This window comes from Pseudorca crassidens, chromosome 20, assembly GCF_039906515.1.
Source record: "Pseudorca crassidens isolate mPseCra1 chromosome 20, mPseCra1.hap1, whole genome shotgun sequence".
Classification (NCBI taxonomy): Eukaryota; Metazoa; Chordata; class Mammalia; order Artiodactyla; family Delphinidae; genus Pseudorca; species Pseudorca crassidens.
The window spans coordinates 8,469,785-8,482,153 of NC_090315.1; the positions used below are offsets into that span (position 1 = coordinate 8,469,785).

The following is a 12,369-nucleotide window of genomic DNA, read 5'->3' on the forward strand; positions in this document are numbered from 1 at the left end:
AAGGAGGAGGGAGGAATGGCCAGGGGTTACAGATAGGGGTAGGTCAGAGCTGGGAATGGGGCTGGAAGTGAGGGGAATGGAGTGAGGTTGGGGTGGAATATGGAAAAGGGGACAAAGAAGGGAATGGAGCTGAAGGGCTAAAGATGGGGCTGGCAGTGAAGGTCAGGATAGGATTGGGGCTGGGGATAGGGATAGGATGGGGAATGGGGTTGAAAATGAGGACTGAATTGGAGCTGGGGTTGGGGTTGGGACTGGGTATAGGATGGGATATGAGTTAGGGTTGGGTATGGGATGGGGTTAGGGTTGAGGATGGGGTTAGTGTTGGGTATGGGATGGGGCTAGGGTTGGAGATGGAATTGAATTAAGAATAGCGATGGAGTTGGGGATGGAGATGAGTTTGGTGTGGAGATGAAGTTGGGTTTGAGTGGGGATAAAACTAAGTTGACATCGGGGATGGAGATGGGATTGGGGTTGAGCGTGGGGCTGGGTGGTGGGAAGAGGGTTAGTATGGGGTGGGTTTGCATTTGGGGTTGTGGTTGGGATGGGGTTAGACTGAAGATAGGGTTGGGGTTTGAAGTTGGGGCTTTTGGGGGGATGGGGTGTGGGTTTGGTGTTGGGTTAGGGATGGGGTTGATTTTTCAGTTGAGATTGCAGTGGGGATGAGGTTAGAGTCAAAGCCAGGAATTTGGGGACTTGGAAGAGAGGCCTAGAAACCAGGCCTAACCTTGTCTGGAAGGTCCCAGTGCAGCCGCTGGGGCTGGGGCAGTGAGAGGTCAGGGTGCCCCTTGCAGTGACCATCTGCCGCGTAGCCCAGCTGAAAGCATTCTGTGGCCAGAGTGAACTGTGTACAAACGGAAGCTGTCAGAGTCCCTTCCTCCCTCTGGACCAAGGGACATCTAACCAGGGACCTCTTTTCTTAAGTCCCTTCTTAAGGGGGTCAGGGACAATCCTTGAGAAACAGAAATGTCTGATGGTCACAGGTGGGTTCTTGGGGTCATACTCATTGAGAGCAAGGCTAATACTAATACTCGGTGCTTACTGCCCTTGTACTTCTGACAGGCGGATAAAGAGCCACCAGTGGCTGCCCCAGCCCTCCCAAGACAACCCCCGCCATGATCCTAGGACAGGAGAGAGAAAGCTGGGCACAGCATGGGCTTCTAGGGCTCAGCATTCCTTCTGATTGAGTGGTACCCAGGCCCTGCTGGTGGTTAAATGTTTTAAATCAGTCCTGATGGGGCACCTACTATGGGCCAGCCTCCCACTTAATTTCTCCCTAGAAAGAAGGGATTAAGATCCCCATTTTGACATTAGAATTAAAGGAGGAGAAGAACCTCTCACTTTATGCCTTAGACTTTCCATTTCTCTTTATCTTACTCTACGTGACATCTCTTTGTTCAAAGTCAATATGCAGAGATGACAGATGACAGGCAGTGTCTTGAGGGTCTGAGGTTAAATTGAATTGAGAGTGTCATTTACCAATATAATCAAAGGCAAATTCCCATTTTATAAACAATAAACAGGCACAGAAGACTCAGTGCTTACCTGGGGCTGCTCTCAAGATCTGGAAGCAACCTCCCTTCCCCTCATACATGCCTAATCCGCACCCTGGATCCCAGCTAACCCCTCATGCAACACCACGGAAGACTGGGAAACTGTTGGGGTGCAGACACCACCCCTTATGATTTAGGTACTAAGTGAAACAGAGAAAAGAGAGATGCTAAGGTTCTCAGGACTGGAGTGGAGCTTAAAGATAAAAGAATATCCAACCTTTTCACCTGATGAAGCAGAAACTGAGGCTCAGAGGAGGGGAGTAACTTGCTGAAGGTCACACAGCAAACCAGAGCTGGGAGATAGGTCTGACCCAGTGCGAGTATGATACGGTTGGTCACACTCTGGTCTCAGAGCATTCTGGATTCTTATTCTCGCTCTGTGACTCTGGGCAAATCACTTCCCTTCTCTGAGCCCCACATGCCCATTCATCAAAGAAAGGTCATAGGGACTTCCCTTGCGGTCCAGTGGTTAGGACTCGGCGCTTTCACTGCTGGGGCCCAGGTTCGATCCCTGATTGCGGAACTCAAGCCATGTGGCACGGCCCAAAAAAAAAAGAGAGAGAGAGGGCTTCCCTGGTGGCGCAGTGGGTGAGAGGCCGCCTGCCGATGCAGGGGACACGGGTTCGTGCCCCGGTCCGGGAAGATCCCACATGCCATGGAGCAGCTGGGCCCGTGACCTGTGGCCGCTGAGCCTGCGCGTCCGGAGCCTGTGCTCCGCAACGGGAGAGGCCACAACAGTGAGAGGCCCGCATATCGCAAAAAAAAAAAAAAAAAAGAGAGAGAGAGAGAGAGAAAGAAAGGTCATAATCCCAGACACCCTTTTTTGCTGCGGGGCGACCCTGGTCTGGTCTCTGCCTCTCTCTGAGCCTCCGTTTTTCCTCTGACCTTAAGGCACTGGAGAAGAAGGTCTTTGGAGATGGGCGGGGGGTGGGGGGCAGCCCGCAGGGTATGGCCGGCCAGCTGCCATACCTCCCACATGTGTCCTGAGATGGGGCAGTCAGCCCACGAGTGCTCCACGCTGAGGCCCAACTTCCCGTTGGAGAAGACGATTAAGGAGAAGGATTTGTCAAACCAGCTGCGGGGGGAGAGTTCAGAGTATTCACCAAAGAGGCCAGGAGGGACGTCGGGGGCTCTCTGTGAGAACTCAGGGGGTTTCCGTGGGGAGATCTAGGAATCAGGCCTGGGGTCCTGGTATGAGGAGCTCTAAGAAGGTGGAGGTACTGATGGTCTCTGAGATGTGTCTCAGGTTTGGAGAGTTCAGGGCTTTTGAAAGAATGTGATAAAAAAAGTTCAGGGTTTACGGATGCTGAGAGCTTAGGCGGACTCTCCCAGGAGCCTCAGAACTCAGAGTGGTGCCTGGTGGGCATCAAGGAAGTTGTCTGAGGATCTCTACGTAGGCGGGGTCCCAGGTGTGAGGTCCTGGGTTTGGGGTGCCTGCATTAAGGTCTGAGGATTCCATAGTTTGCAGTTCTGAGTCTGAGGTCCCCAGGCTTGGGGTCTAGCTGCAGGTCTCTGGGTCTAGGGGTCCCAGGTTTGGCATTTGTTAATCCTCATATCTGGGGTCGCTGGGTCTGAGATTCTGAGTCTGGAGTCCCAGGTCTAGAGTTTCTCAAGGTCTGAGGGTCCAGGTCAGGGGTTTGGTGGTCCTTAGATCTGTGGTTCTGGATCTGGGGTCCCAGGCCTAGCGGTTATCTGCTTCAGAGGTCCCCAGGTCTCAATGCATTGGGTCTGGGGTCACAAGTGGGGTGGGGTCCAAATCCCCAGGCTGACTCACCGGTCGTGGCCCCTACCGGCCAGCAGGGCGTGGGCGTAGGCGTCTAAGGAAGCTGCGGGGTCCTCCCTGGTGAGCCCCGCGGGCTCAGAGTCGAGTGATACAAAGAAAGCAGCCCCTTCGACGGCCTCCAGGGCCTCCTGGGCCTGGGTCTTCAGGGACCTCCGCACCTGGGCCCACACGTCCCTGTCGGGGGAGTGCCTGAGTTCCGGCTGACTCTCTACCCTGCCCAGCCTCCACCCAGCCTGCAACCTCAAGATGCTGGCTGGGCCTCCGGGCCCCCAGATCTGTGACCCTCACCTTGGAGCAGCGGTCAAGGCCGCCAGATGCTCCTCGTGGGGGCAGGCAGGAGAGGGGTCGTCCAGGATTCGCTGGAACTGCTGCTCCAGGGCCCGTGGGGAAAGCAGGCCGCTTTGGGTGTGGGTCCCCACGCGGAAGAATCGGCCCCGGTGGAAGACGGCCACGTGTCTGCTGTCACGGAGGTGGCGGATGTGGTCTAGGGGTGATACATTATAAGAATAACGTGCTCTGTGATGACCTAGATGGGTGGGATGGGGGCGGGGGTCCAAGAGGAAGGGGGTATATGTATACATATAGCTGATTCACTTTATTGTACAGTAGAAACTAACACAACATTGTAAAGCAGTTATACCCCCCCAAAAAAAGAATAACGACCTTTATTAGGCACTTTACCAAGTGGCTTGCACTGTCTGACACACTCCTTTAATCCTCACCACCCTAGGTACCCTTATTACCCCATTTTAGAGAAGAAGAAACTGAAGCTCAGAGAGGGTAATAATTTGCCCAAGGTCACACAGCTTGGGAGTTACAGAGTTGGTATTTGAACCCAGGCAGGCTAGCTCCAGAGAGCATGCTCTTAGCCACTACACTGTTCTGCCTCTATCAGTGAGGAGGGGAGAGGGGGCTCACCTTTGTGGACCCCGGGAATTCGCGTGGTGTTGAATATCTTCTCATACTGGGCAGAGCACAAGGGCCGCATTCCCATCAGCAAAGTCTGCAGGAGGTCATGGGCCCATGAACTGCTTCCCAGGACCCATGTGGCCTCATGGTCTCAGGACCACAGCCTCTGTCCCCAGCCCGCGGGGACAGCCCTCTTACCGGCAGGATCTCCTGTCGGTTCAGGCGGTGGCGGTACAGGAGGAGGGCGTGGACCGCGTTCCCGGCACGGGCGGCCTGCACGGGAGTGGGCGTGACATACAGGAAGTCCTGCGGGCCGGTCCAGGGGATAGCAAAACGCCTGGGGTCAGGTTTGCCTCTGATGGGGGCACTGACCCCAAACACAGGTCTTGATCCCAACAGAGGCAGGATGGTGAAATCCAGATTGTGATTGAGGTCACTGACCCTAAACCCCACATTCTACCCAGACACCCCAACCCTAGACCCCAGAAACTATGAACCCCATCCCCGGCCCGGTGCCTAACCTCCTTCTCCCCTTCTCACCATCATATAATAGTTGCTATTCACCATCAGTGAGTTCCGGGAGCGCAGGTACACAAATTCTTCCCACCAGTCACTGACCTAGGAGTGGGGCAGAGAGACACAAAGCTGCGGTGGCTGGGGTCAAGGTACGGGGGGTGAGTGGGGGAGGGGAGCCCCCCCAAGACTTTACTATGTCAAATAGGGAGAGTGGAGCTCAATGAAGGAGGCATCAAGATCAATAACTAGCAATAACCTAGAAGTCCATCGATGGGGGATCAGTTAGCTAAACCATGTAACCCTCGTGTTATGGAACACTTCACAGCTGTTAAAAATAAGTTACATCTGGACTTCCCTGGTGGTGCAGTGGTTAAGAATCCGCCTGCCAATGCAGGGGACATGGGTTCGAGCCCTGGTCCGGGAAGATCCCACATGCCGTGGAGCAACTGAACCCGTGGGCCACAATTACTGAGCCTCCACTCTAGAGCCTGTGAGCCACAACTACTGAGCCCGCGTGCCACAACTACTGAAGCACACGTGCCTAGAGCCCATGCTCTGCAACAAGAGAAGCCACCGCAATGAGAAGCCCGCGCACCGCAACAAAGAGTAGCCCCCACTCACAGCAACTAGAGAAAGCCCGTGTGCAGCAACGAAGACCCAACGCAGCCAAAAATAAATTAATTAATTAATTTTTAAAAACGTTACATCTACATTACTGACAGAGAATGAGCACCAAGACAGGCTGCAGAGTGAAAAAGGCTAGGCACACAACAAGATATATGAAACTATCCCATCTTATTTAAAAAAATACTACTAAGGCCCAACCTGTTCACCAAGTGGATGAATAGACAACCAAAATGTGGTCTATCCATATGATGGAATGTTAATATAGAAAGGAATGAAGTTCTAAGTCTTTGGGGCCACAATGAAAACATTATGCTAAGTGAAATGACTCAGGCACAAAAGGACAAATAGTGTATGATTCCATTTCTATGAAAAATCTAAAATAAGCCAATTCAGAGAGACAAAGTAGAACAGAGGTTACCTGGGGCTTTGGGGAAGTGAGAATAGGGAGATTTTGCTTAGTGGACACAGAGTTTCTGTTTGGGATGATGAAAAAGTTCTAGAGAGAGATAGTAGTGATGGTTACACAACACTGTGACTGTACTTAGTACCACTGAATTGTACACTGAAAAATGGTTACAGTGACAAATTTTATATCATGTATATTTTATTTTATTTTTTTTGCGGTACATGGGCCACTCACTGTTGTGGCCTCTCCAGTTGCGGAGCACAGGCTCCGGACGCGCAGGCTCAGCGGCCATGGCTCACGGGCCTAGTTGCTCTGCGGCATGTGGGATCTTCCCAGACCGGGGCACGAACCCCTGACCCCTGCATTGGCAGGTGGACTCTCAACCACTGCGCCACCAGGGAAGCCCAATATATTATGTATATTTTAATCACAATTAAAATTATATATGATATTTGTTTTATATATATTAAATATTAATGTGTTATGATATATAACATATTACTAAATACTTTAAAATTATATGTTATAAATAAAAATTATATACTTAAATATATGTATATATCTCCCTGGGTATAAATATATGTATATATACACTCAGAAAAGACTCTGAGCAAAGTGTTTCTCACAGGCGATGGTGGGAGAAACAAGAATTAAAGGGAGGTAGTCAGAGAGGACTTGAATGTTTTCTAGATGTTTTTCTTTCTTCTATGTCATAGAATCGCGTAGACTCTATGAAGACATACATGTTTGCTTGCGTCTTAACGTTCATGGCATCCTACACTTCCTTACACTTAGACTAGGCAGGATGTAGTTGTCATTCCCCGGAAATGTGCAACATCTTCTGGAAAAATCCATAAGTTTCCAGCGAACGGTAGAAAAGTTCGATATATTGACCTAGCCAGGGGTTATCTGGTTATATGCATACATAAAACTTCATTAAGCTGTACATGTAAGATTTGTGTATTTTACAATACTATATGTATAATATTGTGGAATTCCCCGGCTGTCCAGTGGTTAGGACTCTGCACTTCCACTGCAGGGGGCATGGGTTCAATCCCTGGTCAGGAACTAAGATCCTGCATGCCCCTGTGGCCTGGCCAAAAATAAATAAATAAATAAATAAATAATTTGTAACATTATATGCATATCATGTACCATTTTTTTCAAAGAAAAGCCTCACCAGCATCAAAGCTTGCTAAAGTCTATGACTCAGAAGAAAATCCTAGAGATCACTGTGGAGCAAGATTTTAACTTCCAGGAACCCAACTGTTGGGGTGGGAGGTCGGGGAGGGGTGGGGCGGTGGGGGCATTGGGGAGGTGGCAATGAATCAGAAAATCTCCAAAGAAAAAAAAAAAAAGAAAAAAGAAAATCTCCAAAGCAAAGCAAAAATTTATCTGGTTTTAATAAAGGCCACTTTAGTGCACTGCACCAATGGCTTTGGGTACATCATAGGATCTTTCAGGAAATGCTACATTGTCAAGGTTCTTACTGTGTTCCTGACAACACAGAGGATGAAGCTGTGCAGAAAGTAGGAAGATACGGACAAGTCTGAGTCAAAAAGCAATTGAGAAGAGATGGATTCTGAGCGTGAAAGTCTTAGGGATGCTTAAGCCAATTTATTACAATTTACATTTCCGTTTTTCTGAGCTTGCTTGGGAGTGATAGTTGATACAAATCTATGTCTAAGCAAGTCTGAGCTGTTTTAACGTATACAGTTGATTCTTATTACTCGCGGTCGTTATGTCCTGTAAAGTGGCAGTGAACGCTGATTAGCGAACACTGAGCCATTGTTCCAAGGGGGAATCAGGGTCAGGTTCCTTCCAGCCCTGTTCCATCTCAGCTGGGAACGTGCACGGCGGGCAAGCCAAAATTTTTGGCATCCCGCGCATGTCCGTGAATGACTATGAAAGTGCCATGAATACTGATTTGGGGTTACAAATACATTTTAGCAAGTCAGCAAATCTGCAAATACAGAATGCATGAATAATGAGGATCGACCTATATAATAAGTGATAAGAAAGCACTGTGTTAGACTTTATTTTCCCTTAGTTGTCCATAAGATAATGGTGTATGTTATAACTGGCAGTGCCTTAGAGGTACAATGAAATATATATAATATGGTGTGTATATACATTATTTATATATAATAAACAACACATATTTATATAATTTATATATTATATAATTGCTATATTATTTATATGTGTATATATATATATATTTTAAGAGCAGAATCTGGTCCAAGAGCATGAAGGGAAAAAAAAAAACCCTTAAAACTAAGGCTTGTTGGGCTTCCTTGGTGGCACAGTTGTTAAGAATCCTCCTGCCAATGGAGGGGACACGGGTTCGAGCCCTGGTCTGGAAAGATCCCACATACCACCGAGCAACTGGGCCCGTGCTCCACAACTACTGAGCCTGCGTTCTACAGCCTGCGAGCCACAACTACTGAGCCCGCATGACACAACTACTGAAGCCTGCGCGCCTAGAGCCCGTGCTCCACAACAGGAGAAACCACCGCAGTGAGAAGCCCGCGCACCTCAACGAAGAGTAGCCCCTGCTGGCCGCAACTAGAGAAAGCCGTGCACAGCAACAAAGAACCAAAGCAGCCAAAAATAAATAAATTTATGAAAAAAACCCCACTAAGGCTTGCATAAAAAGAATGAAATATTGCCATTTGCACAACATGGATGGACTTAGAGATTATCATACTAAGTGAAGTAAGTCAAAGAAAGACAAATATTATATGGTATCACTTATATGTGAAATCTAAAAAAGTGATACATCTGTCTCTTCTTCCTACCTCCACCTCATCACATGCTGCCTGACAGATATTTGTGGCTTCCTACAGAATGGGAGGCCTGGAAGCCGCTTACAGGGTGACTCGCTTACTGGTTCTATGCCTCGGTTTCCCAAGGATCTCAACTCAGAGTGCGTTCTAGGGCTCTAGCTCCTGAAATCATAGTAGAAGCCCGTTTGGCGTCTTTGCCCAGACAGGGGAGAGGAAACAAGAACTGGGGGCGGGGCTTAGAGGCTCGGCAGGCCAGAGGAGGGGCTGAAATGTTGGAAGGGGCCCGGAATTCTGGTTTAAATATTGGAGGGTTGGGGGCGGAGCTCTGGATGTGGGCGGACCCTGGAGGCGGAGCTTAGATTATTGAAGAGCCGGGCTCAGAATGCGGGAGCACGGGGGGACGGGGCTCAAAAATGTTGGCACAGGATGGACGGGTTCCAGAATATGGGAGAGGAGGGAGGAGCTCAGAATATTGGATCCATCTGGGGCTGGGTTTAAAATATTGGAGCGTGGGGGCGGGGCTCAGAATGTTCTCACGTCTGGAGTGAAGCTCCAATCTCCGCTGGGCCTGGGGGTTGTGGGCGGGGCGAAAAACTGGCAGGGTTAGGAGGGCCGGCTCAGAACCTTTGCCTACAGGATGCTGTACTCACATAATTGGACGCCCACCAGGACTTGAGCTGAAGGTACCACTGCAGCAGTGACGCCTGCAGCCTCAGGAATTCCCGTGCTAGGGCCGCGGTCCAGTCGAAGTCCTCGTCGGAGAGGACGGGTCGGACAGACTCCAGATACTGAGGGGCAAGGAGGGGAAGACGGCAGGTCACACCCCACTGCTCAGCAGCCTCCCGCCCCATCCCCGGGTACCTGGCCCACCTTGCGCACGGTGTCCTGCACGGAGGGCACAGGCTGACGCGGCAGGGAGCGTTGGTAACTGAAGAGCATTGGGTGGCGGCCGGAGAAGATGCGAACCAGGGCCTGGCGGAAAATTAGTGGTTCATTAAACTCCTCACTGCAGCCCGGCAGCCAGGTGTTGGGGGTAGCGGGGTGGCAACCCACAGAGAGAACGGGGCAGAGAGAGTTTGAGCAGGGCTCTGCCCCTCGCATACCAGCCAGGTCTTGGTGCGTGAGGACGTGGCTCCGTGGGGTTGGAGGAGCCAGCCGTGGTAGGACAGAAGTAGCCTCAGGGCCACATGAAGCGTGAAGATCAGAGCTCCCCACAGACACGAAGCAAACAGCGCGGCCGCCAGGACCCCCCGAAGCCTGTGATGCTGTCCACCCCTGGGGTGGGGTGGGGTAGAGAAAAAGAGTATAGGCCTGGGTCTCCTGGCCTCAGAACACCCCTTGCCTCCAGCCCCACCCAGCGCCTGCCGTTCCTAACACGCTGACTCTGATCTTTTAGCTGTTGGAGGAATATCCTGTAGCATTAGAGTTGGTCAGAAAAAGTCCAGTTTCCTCATTTGTGAAGTGCTAGGTGTGATTTTTTTCTCGGTACACCCACCGTCTCCTCCCAGGACTGCGGAGACGCCAAGCTTCTAAAATCACTTCCCATGGAAATTGGCAGGTGCTTAATAAATAAGAGCTGGTATTGCTAGTGAAATATACCAGATCAAATTACACTGTAAGGCAGTGGTTCTCGATGTGTGGCCCGTGGACCAGCAGCATCAGGACCACCTGGGAGCTTGTTAGAAATGCAAATTTCTGGGCCCCATGATCTCCATCTCTTGGCGTTCAGGCTAGCAATCAGTGTTGTAACAAGCCTTCCAGGTGACTTCAATACAAACTCAAGTTCAGGAAATGCTGGTCTAAAGATACAGTAAATCAACGTGTTTGCAAAGTTGCAATCAGACAGGCTGTGAGCAAATCCCACCTGGAGGACTCGGGGCAAGCCACTTCCCCTCTGTGGGTAAATCTAGCCTTCCTAGAAATTTCTATGTCTGATCCTGGATCTGCCCTTTGAGGCCGTCTGCACAAAGTTTGAACCTTCTTCCCCCGGAGGACTAATCCAAGAGTTAGAACCTGCCACTTCACCCACATCTGGTTTCCAAACCTTCCCCAACAACTATAGTAATTCAACCACTCCTATTTAATAACCTCCTAGTAATGTACTGAATATTCCACATGCATGATTTTGTTTAATTACTCCAACCACCCTAAGAAGCAATTAGTATTATTCCCACATTACAGGTGGAGACCCTGACACCAAGAATGGTGAGGTCTCTTGCCCAAGACTACACAACTGTAGATTAGCAGAGTTCATACTTCCGTTAGTATATATAACCATAACTGGATATTGTCTACTTTGCCACCATCCCCTTTAGCAAGAAGCAGCCAGGATGGAAAATGTACAGAGACAAGAGAGGAAATCACCTCCTTTTACTTGAGTCTGTACCTTTATTTATCTGACCCCAAGTAAGTCTCAAGGGTTACTTTTCTTTAAGGGGCATACATGCTGATAGAGAAACTTACTGGGTGGAGGGAAAGGGATTAGGAGGTTACTGGGCTGAAGTGGGAGACCTCACCAGTCTGGCAGCAACTCTTTGATTTTCTCCATCAGTCCTAAGGAAGGATCCAGCTGGAGGAACCAGGCAAGCTGGATTGCACTGAAGAGGAACAGCCAGCTGAGGGGGCTAGCAGGGAACACACCTGTGAGAAAATCGTTCTGCGGAGAGGAAAGGGCACCTATTCAATCAATTATCCCATCTGCTCAGCACCATTCTTAGATGTTGATTCAGCACTGAGCTGGGTGTACCAGACGCCGTGGGGAACAGACACATCTGGGTCTTGCCCCCAGGGAGGTCAGACCAGAATGGAGTACTAATGGTGATAGGATAGGGCAGGTTGCTCAGCCTGAAGGAGTCAGGGAGGGCTTCCTGGAGGAGAGGTTACTCCCAGGCAGGACCCCGAAGGTGAAACTGTCAAAAAAGCAAACTGGTATCCCCTATACAGCAGGGTCCAGAGCTCAGGAGCTGGCCATGGGATAACTGAGGAATGAATCAAAGTGTTGGGTAACTAATCAGACTCCCAGGGGAGCATGCTAGAGTTGACTAACATTTCCTTTTAAATTTTTATTTATTTATTTATTTATTTTGGGCTGCATTGGGTCTTTGTTGCTGCCTGCGGGCTTTCTCTAGTTGCGGCGAGCGGGGGCTACTCTTCGTTGTGGTGCGCGGGCTTCTCATTGTGGTGGCTTCTCTTGCTGAGGAGCACGGGCTCTAGGCGCGTGGGCTTCAGTAGCTGTGGCACGTGGGCTCTAGAGCGCAGACTCAGTAGTTGTGGCTCACGGGCTTAGTTGCTCCACGGCATGTGGGATCTTCCTGGGCCAGGGCTCGAACCCGTGTCCCCTGCGTTGGCAGGCGGATCCTTAACCACTGCGCCACCAGGGAAGCCCCAAGAGTTGACTAACATTTAATGAGCACTTACTACATGCCAGGTGCCATTTGCAAGGCTTAACTCTTTAATTAACTCCCAACAACCCCGTGAAGTAGGTACTAAGATGTTCTCTTTTTACAAAAGAAAACACGTAGGTTCAAAGTCACACAGAGAGCATGGTTAAGCCGGGATAAGAGCTGCTGTTGGTTTTGGTATCACCACCAGGGCTCAAGAAACCACTCCCTCTCCTCTTCCCACATTTTAATAACCAAGAAGGCCTCAGAGATCATGGTTTAGACCTTGGGCTCTGGAGTCTCCACCCTCTGCGTTCAGATCTCTGCTCTGTCACTACCTAGTAGAGTGACCGCAAGCAAGTGACTTTACCTCTCTGTCTCAGTTTCCTCATCTGTAGGATGGGAACAA

At 50.1% G+C, this 12,369-nt stretch overlaps 1 protein-coding gene across 4 annotated transcripts in view; it reads right to left on the bottom strand.

Annotated features, from left to right (window-relative positions):
* CPT1C (carnitine palmitoyltransferase 1C) overlaps window positions 1–12,369 on the bottom strand; it is a 48,410-nt gene that overhangs the window by 31,088 nt on the left and 4,953 nt on the right. For 2 of the 4 annotated variants that reach the window (XM_067718464.1, XM_067718462.1), the window contains exons 4-14: window positions 11,097–11,236; window positions 9,684–9,855; window positions 9,451–9,552; window positions 9,231–9,368; window positions 4,783–4,860; window positions 4,441–4,548; window positions 4,252–4,336; window positions 3,622–3,817; window positions 3,325–3,507; window positions 2,520–2,625; window positions 725–841 (exon numbers count right to left, since the gene is read on the bottom strand). In XM_067718464.1, the coding sequence (XP_067574565.1) occupies window positions 725–841; window positions 2,520–2,625; window positions 3,325–3,507; window positions 3,622–3,817; window positions 4,252–4,336; window positions 4,441–4,548; window positions 4,783–4,860; window positions 9,231–9,368; window positions 9,451–9,552; window positions 9,684–9,855; window positions 11,097–11,236 (1,425 nt within the window). The remainder of the gene's footprint in view (window positions 1–724; window positions 842–2,519; window positions 2,626–3,324; window positions 3,508–3,621; window positions 3,818–4,251; window positions 4,337–4,440; window positions 4,549–4,782; window positions 4,861–9,230; window positions 9,369–9,450; window positions 9,553–9,683; window positions 9,856–11,096; window positions 11,237–12,369) is intronic. The other 2 variants (XM_067718463.1, XM_067718465.1) reach the window with 2 other exon arrangements.